Raw genomic sequence first — 15,000 nt, forward strand, 5'->3', positions numbered from 1 at the left:
AATTTGAACTTCATGCCTCATACAGACTATAAGGAAGGAAAAAAACAAGAATTTTTGAGATATAGGTATATTGTGTATCGCCCAGCCCTACTCAACTAACATTATATCAAGAGGGTTATTGACCTTAAAGTTCAATGTAATTATCATAAAATATAAACAATATCATTATGATAGTGACTGTAACAACTGAAGAAATGCTGATTGTTACCTGACCCCGCCTCCTCCCGCAGCAGGAACAAGAACAGCCCTCGGTGGGCAGGGCTTCGGAACGCCTCCAACGACGACAGGCCACGCCCACCGGGCTCGGATACAGGGAAACACGCAGACCTGAGACCGACACACACACACACACACACAGTGAAGGACAGTTCACAGTGATGTGACAGGTGAGGGTGAGGGTATGTGTGTGTGTGTGTGTGTGTGTACCTGAGCTGCAGGTACAGAGCTGCAGTGAGGCAGGGCAGGTCCAGCAGAGAGTGGAGCAGCTCCACTGCAGTACCAGCAGTCACCAAAGAGGGCAGCAGATCCACAAAATCACTCACGACTGCTGGACTGTCCCATGCTAGGAACTAGACAGAGTAAGAGCAAGGGCATGGTCACTTTTATACAATACTGATCTACCAAGTAGGGAAGGAGTTTGTTTGTAGAGGGGGCTCTGTATGTGTGTGTGTGTGTGTGTGTGTATATATCTACATATCTATATCTATGTGTGTGTGTATATATCTACATATCTATATCTATCTATCTATGTGTGTGTGTGTGTGTCACCTTGAGCAGGTTGGGGAAGGAGCGTGTGTACTGTGGGACCCTCTGCTGCAGGAGCCCCACGTTCAGCCGGAGCAGACGGAGCAGCTCGTGGCTCAGGAACGGATCGTTAAACAGCTCCGCAGGGAAACGCCCAAACACCAGCCTCCACACACCCCCGCAGTCCACGGCCGCAGTCTCACCTGCACGCGCACACACCCCCACACACACACACACACAGTTCGGTTCACCTCCTGTGTGACTGGATGATAGCATTCCATTGCAGTTAACCCTCACCCGGTTTTCGCAATGGCTAGTTTTGGCTCCGTGTCTGGAAGATTTCAGGGGGCTAACCCCGAAAAGTTGTTGCTTACACTGCTGCAGAGCAGGGTCAGCAAGCCCCGGGCTAAGGTCAGCGCTAGCCCACTTAAGAAAGTGTCAATGTGAAGAGTTGCTTAGCCTCAGGCTAAAAGCTCTCTTAGCCTGAGGACAAGTGTGAAAAGACCTCATTTGTAATTTTCTTCATCATTCTCTCCTCCACACATGTTATATTATTCATAACACTGAGGTTGGAATGGGCGACGTGCAGGAACACACGCACACCCACACGCGCACACACGAGCACACACACATACACACACACACACACACACACACACACACACACTGACCGTGGTTGAGGTAGAACTGCGCGATTGGCAGTAAGACCCTGGCGAAGGACAAGTCGGAGCTGAGTCGGCCGTAGAGGGCTTTCAAACACGGGAACACTCGGTACACCAGGGACACCTCCTCTACACACACACAGTCCAGAATACACACCGCTTCCACCAGGCACTGACACACACACACGCACGCACACACACACACGCACACACACACACACACGCACACACACACGCACACACACGCACACACACACACACGCACAGGATTACGTTAGCAGATTATTGAGTGAGTGGTGTGTATCTGGATGTACATGTGGAGTTTGAAGTGTTGACTTCAGGCCATAAGTAGTAGGTCCTGACTCACCGCCTTCTGCAGCTCTGTGTCTGTTCTCTTGAGGGCCTCTGAGACATAAAGAAACCAACATTTAGAATTAGAATAACCAGAACAAGTGCACACACACACACACACACACACTCACACACACACTCACACTCACACACTCACTTCGGTCGCTCTGTTCAATGAGGCGTTGACAGTACTGGAAGGCCTTCTCTCTCAGACGCTCTTTGGGAGGAAGCAATCGACTGGAGGAGGAAGTAGCCGAAACCATGGAAACCACAGAGCCGTCAATCTCTGACCGGTCATCTGCAACACCAGGGTTCAGGGGTCAGGAATTATGGGTTAGAGGGCACCAGGGATATGGGTGAGCATGAGAGATTATAAAAGTTGATGCGCGGGTCAGATTAGATGACCAATGTCATTAGGACGGTGTGCTCGAGACCAGAGCAGGCTGGTACTGGATGTGAGAAGGCAGGAAGAGTGTGTTTAGGAGAAGAGGTGAGCTGGACACGTTAAATATGCTGCACAAAAACAGATCGCACATCATTTCCCATGAGCACCTATCAGGAGTGGGCAGGATATCACAGAACAAATAAATCACAGCCAGAAGAAATGATGATCACAGTTATTAATCACAACCAGTAGAGCTGATCACAGTGAGCACAGTAATCATTGTCAGTGACAGTGATTCATGTTACCTTGATTAAGAGAATTATTTTTTTAAGAATGATTTTCATTAAGAGCGGAGACATAACAGTGTGGTCAAAGAGTATGGTCGGAGTATGGTCAAGGTGTGGTCCAGGTATGGTCAAGGTGTGGTCAAGATATGGTCAGAGTATGGTCAAGGTATGATCAGAGTATGGTCAGAGAGAGTGAACAGTAAGTAAGTTGATCAGAGCAGCTCTTGAGTGTGAGAAGAGCTCAGGCGTTAGCTTCTAACCTCACATGCACATGCACACACACGCACACGCACACGCACAGCTTACCGTTGTAGGGGGAGAAACTGAGCTGCAGTTTGTTCGCTGGAGCTGATAGAAGCACAGAGGAGCTCAGGGGAAGGCCTAATATGGGCGTCACATTTACCTCACAACGTCTCTGTTTCCTGAGCCTAAATAGTAATGGTTCTCTCTCTCTCTCTCTCACACACACACACACACACACACACACACACACTCTGACCCTCCATTCTTCCTCTAAACCATAGCTCATGTTTTCTCCAGCAGGCCATCTAGTGACACTTGTTTGGAACAGGGGACAGTAGCCAACCAACACTCTCCGGATTTGGTGAGGGGTGAGGGGTCAGGGGTCAGGGACTGAGGCCTTACCTGCGTCTGCACTGCTGTTGCCGTCGGTAACAGAGTGGTATGAGAGCAGCCAATGGTGGAGCAGAGAGAAGGAATAGACGTTCATCCATTGGTCCTCGGAGAAGCCCTGACTGACGCACAGCACTGTGAAGAAATCACCCGAAACGGACCCGTCCAGCTCCGCGATGGGTCCTGGCTACGCACACACACACACACACACACACACATACACACACACGTTTCCAAAGGCACGTTGTTTGTCTAGCTAGCATAACGGTTAGCATCAGCTTAGGTAAGATGTACGAGTTGAGGGGTTACCTGTCGTGCTCTGGGCCCAGTGAAGAATCCTCCTGAGGAAGCTGCTCCCCCTTGCTGAACGTTTGCATAGCGCAGCCAATCAACAAGCTTCTTACTCAGCAGGGTGACGTGATCTATGGCCAATCACACGCGGTCCACGTCAACATGACACAAATACAACCCTACAACCTAAGGACAATCATTGACACAAAGAATAACACATACTGTATGTAAACACACACACACACACACACACACACACACACACACACTGTCATCTCACCTTCGGTAAGGCTTGCAGGGCTGTGGGTGATGATGGCGTTGAGGATGGGCATGGTGTGTGTCTGTGAGTGTGACGGGGGTCCTTCCGGCAGTCGCCCCTCTAGGCTGCGCATGAGGAGAGAGGAGAGAGCCAGCAGATCGCCCCTGGACCCTGCCTGAGAGAGAGAGAGAGAAGCAACTCTCTCAACTCACTAACAGCACTGAGCGTAGTGTAAGAGTAGTTACACTGTGTGAGAGGAAATGTGTGTAGGAGAGAGTGAATACAAGTGTGTGTGTGTGTGTGTAGTACCTGTGAGAGCAGTAAGGCAGCCATATGGCTATTTGGCAGGCTGTAGTTGTGTTTTTGCTCAGTAGAGGGCACTGTCTCTCTGAGCACGGCTAAGCTCAGCACCTGCAGCTGCTCCACAGAGGAAGACACCAACAAGGAAAGCAGACGCCTCTGCAGCTCCCCGGGCAGCCTGGGGTTATCGAAGCAACATGTCAACATATGGCCAGGGGTTGGCAACAGCGGCTGAAATGCTTTAGTTCCCACCCAGCAATAATAAGAGAGACAAAGAGACATACAGAGAGAGAGAGAGAGAGAGAGAGAGAGAGAGAAAGGAGGAGGAGGAGGAGGAGGAGGGGGCACACCCACACACAGAGAAAGAGACAGAGAGAGAAAGAGATATGTATATACTTTTTAGTAAACTTTGTAGCAGAGACGATCAGGTGCAGTCTCTGGAGTGAGTCGACCAACTCGTGTCCATAATCCTTTCCCTGGAGAAGCTTGGTTATTCTGCTGTAGAACTTCTGCAGCTCAGGCTCCTGGATCTCCCTGAAAATACACTGTCAGACTCAAAACAACAACGGGCATGCATACAATTAACTACACTCTGTACTATGTAATCGTTTTCATACAGTACAGGCCTAGAACCTTGGTTCATCACCTGAGATGATCTGGTGCGATAATAATGTATAACAACATTCCACTCAACCTGCTACTCCAGGTTTGCTCGAAGCATATCTGCCTACTTTGCAAACGAACAAGTTAGCCCAAATGTAGGCTATTCATGAACAATTTCACCCACCAAGTGTATGGAGCTATGGTTTGTAGTCAGCTCTGCTCTGTGTGTGACTGTCGATCGCTAAACGTCGGGCTATGCACGTAAACTATGAGGCGACGGCAGAACAACGACACGATACAGTGACATCCATGTGCATCGGCCGTGTTGTCTTACCTGGCTTGTTTGATCAGGCTCTCCGTGCCAGCCGCGTACATGGTGACGGAGCCGAACCCGTCAAACTGCAGTCGGACAACAACAGTGAACCGTCCCCTCGTTAAACACGTCCTGACTGAAAAATCACATGACATCTCACAGTTCCGCTTTATTTGTGAAATCTTTACAACGGTACAGTCATAGTCATTGCAAGTAGCCTGGAATTGGCATATAGAGACGAATATATATAGAATAGAAGCCAACCATGTTTCTACGAGGAACTTCGGTATGGTCAGAAATGATTGAACACCCCCGTCTCTGGCAGGTCCAGCGCCCATCCGCAGGGTAATGATGTTGTCATGTATCATTTTGATCACATACATTGGCATACTGGTAAACTTCACTCATAATCAATATTAATGATCATCAGACATGACGCACATCAGTTGTAGAATGATCTCTCCCGATGCATGTATGCTCAATCCATTTTTCACGAGGCACGGCAGACATGACCAGAATAAGGCAGTCTCTTATTAAAAGAGGAGGGTTTTATTTCTTAAAATACTGTACATTCCTGAATGAAGAAGTAGGCTAATACATATGCAATGCATCTTGGTAAATAGACAACATAGAACCCACACAATGTAAAATACAGATCACAAAGTCATGCAAACATACAATAAATACAGGTTGAGTCATGAGAATTAAAACGGTTAGTCATTTGCTCGATTCAAACTGGCCCCCGGCAGAACCTTCTAGATTGGGCCCTAGACAGCAAGGGGCACACTGTTCAATAAGAGGCAAGAGCTTGCCCTGCTGATGAAGTGTCTTCGTGTCTGAGCCACCGCCAATGCAATTTCCATTGATGAAGACCCTTGGCACCTGAAATAAGAGGGAATAACAATAGGCTTATTACTTCGCAGCTCAAAGAGAATCAAACTAGTGATGTAGAGATAGGTGATATGCACAGGTATTGAAAAATGCTGCTACAGGTAACACACAGAACAAGGTTTTTCCCGTACCGTTCGCGCTCCTGTGATTTGAGCCAAAGCTTCTTGTAATCGTTTCCCGTCATTGTGTTCATCCAATTCAATGACTTTGTAAGTCGTTCCTATTTCATTGAACACATTCTTGGCCATTCTGCAGTACGGACATGTGGTCTTGGAGAATATGACAACGCAGTTATGAGACACCACATCCTGAAATGACAAAGAAATAAATAAATGTTACAATGAACACTACTTAACTATTTTTTATTGCCAAACAATGTACACACTTTTATAGCTAAAACAACTATAGCTGCGAGCAGCAATGAAACAGCGTTTAAGCTATCTAAGCATCATCATCTAGGTTAGGAAATTGCATCAAGGTCAAAAGGCACAAGAGCAATACACTAGGAAACATAGAGATAGTTGGTTTTTGGTAAGGATGGGGTTAATTGACACTGGTCATCACAGGTTAGGGCAGTTTCCACGACAAGTTCCTGTTTCATTTAACGAAGCGATCAATGGGATAGAGCGCCCTCCACAAGTATTGGAAAGAGGAAGGATTTTACCTTCTTTTAGCTCTATACTCCAACAGTTTGGATTTTAAATCAAACAATTGGGGTCAAAGTAAAGATTCTCAGCTTTAATTCAATGGGGGGGGGGGGGGGTTCAGATTGGGTTCGCCATTTAGGAAGTACATTTTTTTTTTAACAGCCCCTATTTCAGGGCTCCAAAAGTATTGAAAAAAGTATATAATGTCCAAATAAAGTACTCATGTTTAGTATTTGGTTGACAATCAATGTTACTGTCAGCAGTAACAGCATCAATTAAGACAAGTTAGCCAGTTTGTGTGGCAGCTATACATGCCCAAACCATAGCACCCCCTCTGCCATGATTTTTTTGGGGAACAATTCCTTTGTTGTCTACAAAGGCATCGTCTTTGCCTCCCTCTTGTGGCCACATGGTAATATTACATAAATCCCACCAGTCCCATTGATTTTTATTTACATGAACAACACTAGTCTCAAGAAGCCAGCCTCCTTTGGAGGTCTGGAGAGTGTTTGTGTGTGTGTCCAGCACGCAACCCAGACACAGTGTTGCATCATTCACACCGATCCCTATTAAAAAGTAATTGGACCTTTGGCTGAATCGCAAACGCAGTCTGTGTGTACAAGCCTTTAGACTTTAGGTACTTATTATAATTATACTAATGTTTCACTAGTCGGTTCTTGCGGTATAAGGCCAAGAGCCCAATAAGAAGAATTCCTTCAATTACGATAAGAGTTCATTACAATTAGCATTAGAACCCCTAATAAGATGGAATAATAATTCACCCTCTAAAATACACAACTCCTTTCTAAAGGGCCAAAGCTATTATTTCCCCCCCCCAACACTTGATCAGTGATTGTCTAGGAAGTACACACACTAGTTTTGTTATTGTTTTTCTGATCTTAACAAGTCACAGCATGAAAGCATGACGAGCATAGAGTTGTAGACACCTGCAATAAATCGGTATTTTATAATTTTGCACCTGGAGGGAGACACATTCAAGGTTCTGTCTCAGCCTCCCCATCACTGAACTGATAACCAAGACCAGTTAATGGCAATCAGATGAAAATTATCTGGGCTGATACAGACACCCTGTCTGGCTGGCACACAAGGTGGTTCTCTCTCTACCTGAAGAGCAACATTACCAAGATCAAATACAGGCAAATGGTTAGCTGGCAATCTCAGAGCAAAATGTTGTCTCTCACCTGTACAAATTGTGAACACGCTGTGCTTGACAGACCAGAAGACGTGGATGTGAAATTACCCATCCTGAAATAAAAAGGCACACAATAGACAGTTGAGTTGAGAATGACAGGTAGACACACAGACATCTAGCTAGCTCAAGAACTTCATCAAAACAAATGTAGCCTTTGTCGCTAAAACAACCTTAAAATGTTCAAAGCATGAAAACTGGAGACGATAGAGAAGACAATGATAATTAATGTAAATAGATATATCACACGTAAGATGATCAATTTCGTTTCCATATTGCGGTCTTGTTCGTCACAGTTATTGCTAACAATGCAGGGTAAGAATCTGTGCTACCACTAGTGGTACCAGTACACAGCAAAGCATTAGCTAGCATAATCTGCAAGATACGTGTTGCTACGACGAGGAGGATTACTTCCAACCATCAATTAGTTGTGTGCATGAGGCTAGCTAACGTACGTATTAACCGTAACGTAAATAAACAAATGCTGCTTGGACTGAAATGTCGCATCTGTGTCTAGATCTGTTTTCAGACACCAATCCAAGTAGCACAGTATAGACTGCTAGCCTGAACTAGCGTTGGCTAACGCCTGCCCTTCCATCTCGGTCGCTTACTGCTGCTTCACTGGCAGCCGTCTAGTTATTAAACGAGGACCACCAAACGTAGCCGTTTAGCACTGAGTGATTGAGGTAATCGTAGCAAGGCAAGGGGTTACTGGCTGGTAGTAGCAGGAGAGTGACCTTCGGCAACCGTCCCATGCGAATCTGGATAGGCATCCTCCTCGCGTTAACATACTTAGCAATGTGCAAGCAAATAAAACAAAATCTAGATGTGGGAACATGCGTTTAATGAGCACTCGGTTGTGTAATGACACGTTAACGTATCCAGCTGACCACGACGCTACCTGCTGGGTCTGTTTATCGTTTGAGCGCCATGCTTACTTTTGTGTTCCCTGAGCCTCAATGCTGGAACTCCGCCCATCTACTTCCGATCAGTCTAAATTCAAAATAAGGGCCCCCCCACTTCAACTTTATCTTGCGTTTAAACGTGGTAATAGGGGTCAAGGGGGGTCAATCAATCATAACCATATCATATTTCGTATAGTATTGCCCCAGAAGGGTTTGTAATTGTTCTTCTATCTTCTAATTACTATTCTGAAATGGTATTAATAATAATGGGCTGTACAGAACTATTTTTCAAAGATTTCAATAAATCTCTGGTACCACTCGACTCCTCAAGACTTCCAGAATGCATATCAGGTGAGGTTGAATCTAGAGTGATGTCATTGCAAATGTTGCTGACTATTTACTCCAGCCATACACCTCAAATTACCCAATCTGCACTGTGTAGGACACATATAATGGACTGTACAAATTTATTTTTCTAAGATTTCAATACATATCTGCTACCACTCTACTTGGGAGCACTTCTAGAATATGGATCAGTTGGGTTTGAATCTAGAGCGATGTCATTGCAAATGTTGCTGGCTATTTACTGGCACCATTCAGCTCAAAGCATCTGCTAACAACTAGCTAACAATAGTACATTGTACACACAAGGTTGTCACTGTAGAACCGGAATTGAAAAATGTTCATGTTGTCGTTAGACATTTTTTAGTTTTTCTCAGTTGTAACACTGTACTCACGAAAATGTCTGTGCCGAAGCGTCCTCGTCTGTTCAGTTTGGAGGAGGTGGCCCGAATGGTCTACGAAGGTGACCAGAGTGAGACTGATTCTGCCTCTTTCCTCGTGGAAATTGAGGAAAACACCTGTTTAGTGATGACACAACACCATGTCTGAGGAATTCATCCTGAGGCCTTGATCCGAACAACTAGTTTCACTAGTCGTTCCTGCTTCACTCCGTATAATCCAACATTCTATCCATCCTTCCAACCAACCAAACTATCTCTAACTTTATCCGCTACCATAATAAGACTATCTCACTTTCTTTCAACTACCCAGCAAATCTATCTGTCGAAACATCTTTAAACCTTTTCCACTATCAAAATAAGACTTTGCACTCCCACAAAGTTTCTTCTGGAACTTCCTTTTCTATGAGGGATGTCATACGAACAATTATTGGCACATAATAGTTAATATGACATATAGTATTTTGTGTACAGTCCATTATGTGTTCCTTATGCAATCTAGAGGTAGCACTTTTAACTGTTGGGACACTGTTAAAAGTGCCAATAAATCTTTGTATGACACCCCTCATGGTTGAAACTCAGTTGATATGTATACTAGAAGTGTTGTCGAGTACAGTGGTAGTAAAAATCATGTTTACCCTTTGATTTCACCAACAATAAGAGAAAATATTGTGATCCCATCACTTTCCATTCATGTTTTAACTTGCGCTTTTATTTTGAACCCGCGAATACGGCGACAATCGAAACCGACTTAATGGCGCTAGGTGGAGCTCAGAGAACACGGGTCATGCTTACTTACTTACGTGAACAGCGGAAGTTCGTTCTTATGCAAGCAGTTGGGTAACGAATTTTCACTGATCTCAACACTGACAAGAACTGGATGTAATTCATAGTAGACATGCTCTGGTATGCATGTGATATGTAGATCTATTACGCTCTGATCCTAATGTTACAACAGCCAAAATCGAGGTTGACTCTTCTTGACACAGACATCTCAGCAACTCTATCAATGTATTGCATCAGTAGACCACTTCTTCCTTAGTTTTAGGCGTACAATTATAAATCTTGGCAAAATACGTTTTGCTCATGGGCATTTGGAGGTGTGGCCCTTTTCCCCAATGACATTTCTGGGAATTATCTATTAAATCTATTAAAGGGACGCTTTTTGGCTCAAGAGGACCCCTAGAGATAGATAGATAGATAGTATGGTAAATTTAAAGACAATTGCAAGGTTAGCAATTCCACACCCAGTGAAGAGATCAAAGGACAACAGATAGTTTTAGAATAGTTGAAGCGTGCAATAAATGAGGGGTGAGGTTAAAGTGAGAAGTCCACTAGAGGGTGTGAATACAATGAGTACAATTGATTAGCAACTGCGGAAACAGGATAGAGTGATCAAGAGACAGGATAGATGAGTAATTAACACAGTTGTAAACAGCCAGGACAGATGACTTGTGTAAGCAGCCTGGGCCAATTGATCTTTCATCAGACTGACCAACGCTAGGTCAGGTGGGAGGAGCCCACTGGATGACGAAATGTGGTTCTTGAATGTTATTGGTGTATGTATACAGGAACTAGGAGTTTGTTGAATGAAGGGTGTTGACCTATATGATGGCTATAAAAAGACAGGTAACGGAAGTGGAGGGAGTTCAACTTTGCAAATCTGAACCGGCTTCTTTCTCTGTGAATAAAGTCTCTGGATGAATCAACAGCTCTGGTTAACGGTATTTTATTTCAAAGTACCATTACTTAAATTCCACTACAATAGATAGATAGATAGATAGATAGGTGCTTTATTGATCCCAGAGGGGAAATTAAGGCGTTACAGCAGCTCACATCACAAACAACAACAACAAAATAAAGTGACAATAGAAAAATAGAATAAAATAAAATAGACATCTGAACATTATATACAGTAAGAAACAGTCCAGTATGATTTAACATCCCCCAGCCTGACTCTGATCACCCCGATCGAGCCAGCCGGAGGAGGAGTTGTAGTTTGAGGCACAATTCTCCACAATGTAACTGTAAAGACTGCTATGAAACATGAATGCTAAGAGTTACAAATGCTCGCTAGGGACAGAGCATGGCTCTAGTATGCGAAGGACCCACTTAGTTTGACGTCTGTGCACTGTAAGCCAAGTTCCTCCCCCAACCTCTGAGCAAGGGAAAGCCACTGAATTATTTAGTAGATAGATACATGTTTTAAAGATGAACGCTCAGGCCCCATCCTCATTGGTTGCCTCAGTGTGGTAGCGAAGTCTCTGAAATGGGCAGTGTAGCCCTGGCAGGATAACTTAACTAAAGTCTTGGTTGTGGTGGTTCGATTGATCACAACTTTTCTCTCCCTCAGTGCTCAGATCGGCTGCTAAGTGCTGTGGAGATTCTGCTTAGCGAGCAGTTGCCAAAGTGCATAATCATTCATTATTAGTCACATCTTCAATAAGCTAACACTGAAATCCATAGCCCTCAGCAGGCAGAGAGGCGACTCATGTGCCACAGTGGTTTTTCTTTCATTTTGACTTTCAGTCAACTCAGGCAACTGTGCCATTGTTTGCTGTTTTATTATTTCCTCTGGATCTGACCTTAAGCTGAGAGGCCTCATTGTGCAAAACAGCACGTATTAGAGCTGCAATATACTTTTCTGTAGAATGTATGGGACCATCACAATTAATCATTGCCATAGACAGCAAGATTGCCTAACTCATCCAGAACCCCCTGGAAATGTAATTCCCCCACACCCCCTCAAGTGCTTAGAAAGCGAGCTGCAGACATATTTCGCCCACGCTCAGGCTTCACCCTATACTGGCATGGCAATAAGCTGTGTTGATTTAATATCGGTTTGCCGCATGCATTTGCCTGGGCCGTGTAATCAGCCCACAAGGTGTTACCGTGCTAGATGCCCTCATGAATCATTCTCCCCTCATGGCTCACCGCGGAGGCACGGCAGGCTCAGAAGCACAGCTCCTGATCTCAGTCAGGCACTAGGCTGATTAGAGCGGCCCCAGAGAGAGGGGATGGTTTCCCTTTTAGCGTGCATCTCTACTCTAAAAAATGTCATTCTCTTTGATGGGCGCACATTTTGGCAGGACGGGATTGGTTGAAGAATTGTGGTGGAAGCCGGAGGGATACTTTATGCTCTCACCTGTCTTCTCCTTCCCGACGGGGGCAGATGAAGGAAAGGAGACAGGAGGGAGGTGTTGAGATGCTCTTCTCGCACATTGTTACACGTTATAATACATTCTCCTCTCCAGTACCTGTCCTCACCTTACCTGTTTGAGTAAAAACAGTGACAGGACTGCCAGCGGTTACATGAAGCAGGGATTAAGGGTTAGAACAAGAACTTCTGGCATCTGCAATTCAACTGTTGGAATCTATAGTCATCTTCTTTCTGTCCTACCCCTTGTCTCTTTTGAAGGGTGGGACAGGGCTTGTTTCAGTTGTGATGGGCCGTGCTATCAATGGTGACATTTGTTTTAGGAGGTTACTGCAATGTGCCAAGTAAGTATTCTCCTGACGGCTGTCAACACGAATTGCTTGTTTTTCGGGGGGGGGGGGGGGGGGGGGGGGGGTGGCGCGGTTGACACAAATTGGAATGGTGAGATGTCAGGTCGGTGTTTAAAAGCCCCACAATGTTGTCTTCCAATCCTTTTGACAGGGTGGTGGTGCACGGGGGTGGTGGGAGAAGGTTGGTAACTCGTCACAGGGTGAGAGGGCTGACTCCTTGTTATTCAGGATGGACCATGGGCGGTGTGAGTGTCTGCAATAGCAAGGGCTGACACCGACTGTTTCAGTGGTTTGAGGTCTGAAGAGATTTCACAGCTCCTTGACCACAGTAATCTATGAGCCCTTGATACAAGATGGCAAATAAAACCCTCCCCTGATAGATGCTGCGGGGACGAACACATCGCCACTGAGGTGTGTCATATTTAGAATTGGACATGTGCTTGTTAAAAAAAAAAAAGAAACATAAAAGGCGTCTTTTGTTTTGTCAGTGGTGCCATGCTAGGGACCGTAGGCTACAGTATAGTGTGCATTTCATCATTCACTATAAGTGCTGAGATAGGATATGGTTGCTAGTTCATGATTCTCAGTATTTATGGAGTAAATATATATCAATAACATTGTCCAAATATGATCGGTTGACATTCACTTTGTAATATAATGTGGACATATACAGGTAGCCTATTCAGGATTGTTTTTTAGTTTTTTTACCACACATTGACAATTTTAGAAGCTTGGAAAAAAAGTAATTAATTGTCCAGTGGTTACTTGTCAGATCGTGAGGTCAGTAATAATTAGCTGTGTCTCGTTGAAAATATTGTGTAATTAAGTTTTTATATCTGAAGATGGCAGAATTGCCCCGTTGCAACAAAGCTGATGATATATTAAATGTTGCCTGCATTGTATTGTAATTTGTTACCCTCTCAATTCAACATCTGAATGTTTTTTTGCAGCCTATACCCCTGCTTTGTCCTCTTTTTCTTCTACTTCTCCTTCTTCTACTTCTCCTTCTTCTTCTTCTACTTCTTCTTCTTCTTCTACTTCTCCTTCTTCTTCTACTTCTTCTTCTTCTTCTACTTCTCCTTCTTCTTCTTCTTCTTCTTCTCCTTCTTCTTCTTCTTCTTCTTCTTTTACAACCATATCATTTGATGTGCTCATGCTTTATGAAATAAAGTTAACATTACAGCCAAGATTGTCAGTTGTGATGTGAATTATGTTTCACAGCAAATTCAACTATTTGTAAAATCACTATTTGTACATGCAAGCCCTGCCTCATACAAGTGGACATAAATATAGATTTGCATTTACATTTACATTTACATTTATGGCTTTAACAGACGCCTTTATCCAAAGCGACTTACAACAATACATTTGTTTAAGTAAGTGAATCATCTATCCATCAGTCATCATAAGACAAAGTAATCAAAGCAGGAGAGAACTTGTACAGGGGCGTAGCAGGGGTGAAGAGGTCTCTGGGGTTGGGGTTAGCGTTAGTATAGGGGGGGTAGTGAGGGTGAAGCGGTCTTTAGGAAGGAGAAGCGGTCTTTAGGAGGGAAGTTAGTTATAGGAAGTTCATACTGCAGTATTTAAAGACTGTCGCTGTATTTACGCGGTATAAATGTGTCTCAGTATCTCAGTCAATCACATTTAATATCTAACTCTCTTATAAATGCATGTTGGCACCAAGGGCAGCCACCGAAGAAAGAAGCCACCGAGTACCAAAGCCTGTCCCTGCTTCCTAGTGCCTGTCCCTGCTTCCTAGTGCCTGTCCCTGCTTCCTAGTCCCTGTCCCTGCTTCCTAGTGCCTGTCCCTGCTTCCTAGTGCCTGTCCCTGCTTCCTGGTCCCTGTCCCTGCTTCCTAGTGCCTGTCCCTGCTTCCTAGTCCCTGTCCCTGCTTCCTAGTGCCTGTCCATGCTTCCTAGTGCCTGTCCCTGCTTCCTAGTGCCTGTCCCTGCTTCCTAGTGCCTGTCCCTGCTTCCTAGTGCCTGTCCCTGCTTCCTAGTCGTCAAGGCTACTGTAGCCTGCAGCAGTCAAAGATGATGTCCTGCAGGGGGTTCTTCTTCTTTCACTTATCGTTTTTGGGGATCCTTTCCCCCTAGTGCAATTTTATCAGTTCCCTTCAGAAACCGTAGCAGAGCGCCAAAAGGTCTCTGTTCCTTAATCTCGGTCAGGAATTATGTTGACCTTGCAGCGGCTTAAACTCTTTATCTGAACCACAATAATCTTCTTCGCAGGAAAACACATCAGCAGAAAAACTGACTAGCAGGGCCCCAGG

General features: G+C 44.7%; 2 protein-coding genes across 6 annotated transcripts in view; both read right to left on the reverse strand.

The window, feature by feature from the left end:
* ap5z1 (adaptor related protein complex 5 subunit zeta 1) overlaps window positions 1-4,938 on the reverse strand; it is a 7,511-nt gene extending 2,573 nt beyond the window's left edge. For 2 of the 4 annotated variants that reach the window (XM_083671363.1, XM_083671362.1), the window contains exons 1-13: window positions 4,850-4,938; window positions 4,309-4,446; window positions 3,922-4,090; window positions 3,634-3,787; window positions 3,372-3,484; window positions 3,075-3,249; window positions 2,736-2,777; window positions 1,915-2,055; window positions 1,774-1,811; window positions 1,416-1,578; window positions 769-947; window positions 427-569; window positions 209-327 (exon numbers count right to left, since the gene is read on the reverse strand). In XM_083671363.1, coding sequence (XP_083527489.1) covers window positions 209-327; window positions 427-569; window positions 769-947; window positions 1,416-1,578; window positions 1,774-1,811; window positions 1,915-2,055; window positions 2,736-2,777; window positions 3,075-3,249; window positions 3,372-3,484; window positions 3,634-3,787; window positions 3,922-4,090; window positions 4,309-4,446; window positions 4,850-4,890 — 1,615 coding nt within the window. In that variant the 5' untranslated portion in view covers window positions 4,891-4,938. The remainder of the gene's footprint in view (window positions 1-208; window positions 328-426; window positions 570-768; window positions 948-1,415; window positions 1,579-1,773; window positions 1,812-1,914; window positions 2,056-2,735; window positions 2,778-3,074; window positions 3,250-3,371; window positions 3,485-3,633; window positions 3,788-3,921; window positions 4,091-4,308; window positions 4,447-4,849) is intronic. The other 2 variants (XM_083671365.1, XM_083671364.1) reach the window with 1 other exon arrangement.
* A 254-nt stretch (window positions 4,939-5,192) lies between these two features.
* Window positions 5,193-8,513, reverse strand: glrx2 (glutaredoxin 2). Of its 2 annotated transcripts, none has more exons than XM_083672561.1 (4): window positions 8,314-8,513; window positions 7,569-7,632; window positions 5,851-6,027; window positions 5,193-5,710 (listed from the first exon to the last, which is right to left on the reverse strand). In XM_083672561.1, exons 1-4 carry the CDS (start codon window positions 8,412-8,414, stop codon window positions 5,546-5,548), a joined length of 507 nt encoding a protein of 168 aa, XP_083528687.1. In that variant the 5' UTR covers window positions 8,415-8,513; the 3' UTR covers window positions 5,193-5,545. The 2 variants fall into 2 exon arrangements, with proteins under 2 accessions (XP_083528687.1, XP_083528688.1); XM_083672562.1 differs by having other exon boundaries at window positions 8,478-8,512.
* Window positions 8,514-15,000: the final 6,487 nt, after the last annotated feature.

The sequence above is a fragment of the Argentina silus genome (genome assembly GCF_951799395.1).
Source record: "Argentina silus genome assembly, chromosome: 6".
Classification (NCBI taxonomy): Eukaryota; Metazoa; Chordata; class Actinopteri; order Argentiniformes; family Argentinidae; genus Argentina; species Argentina silus.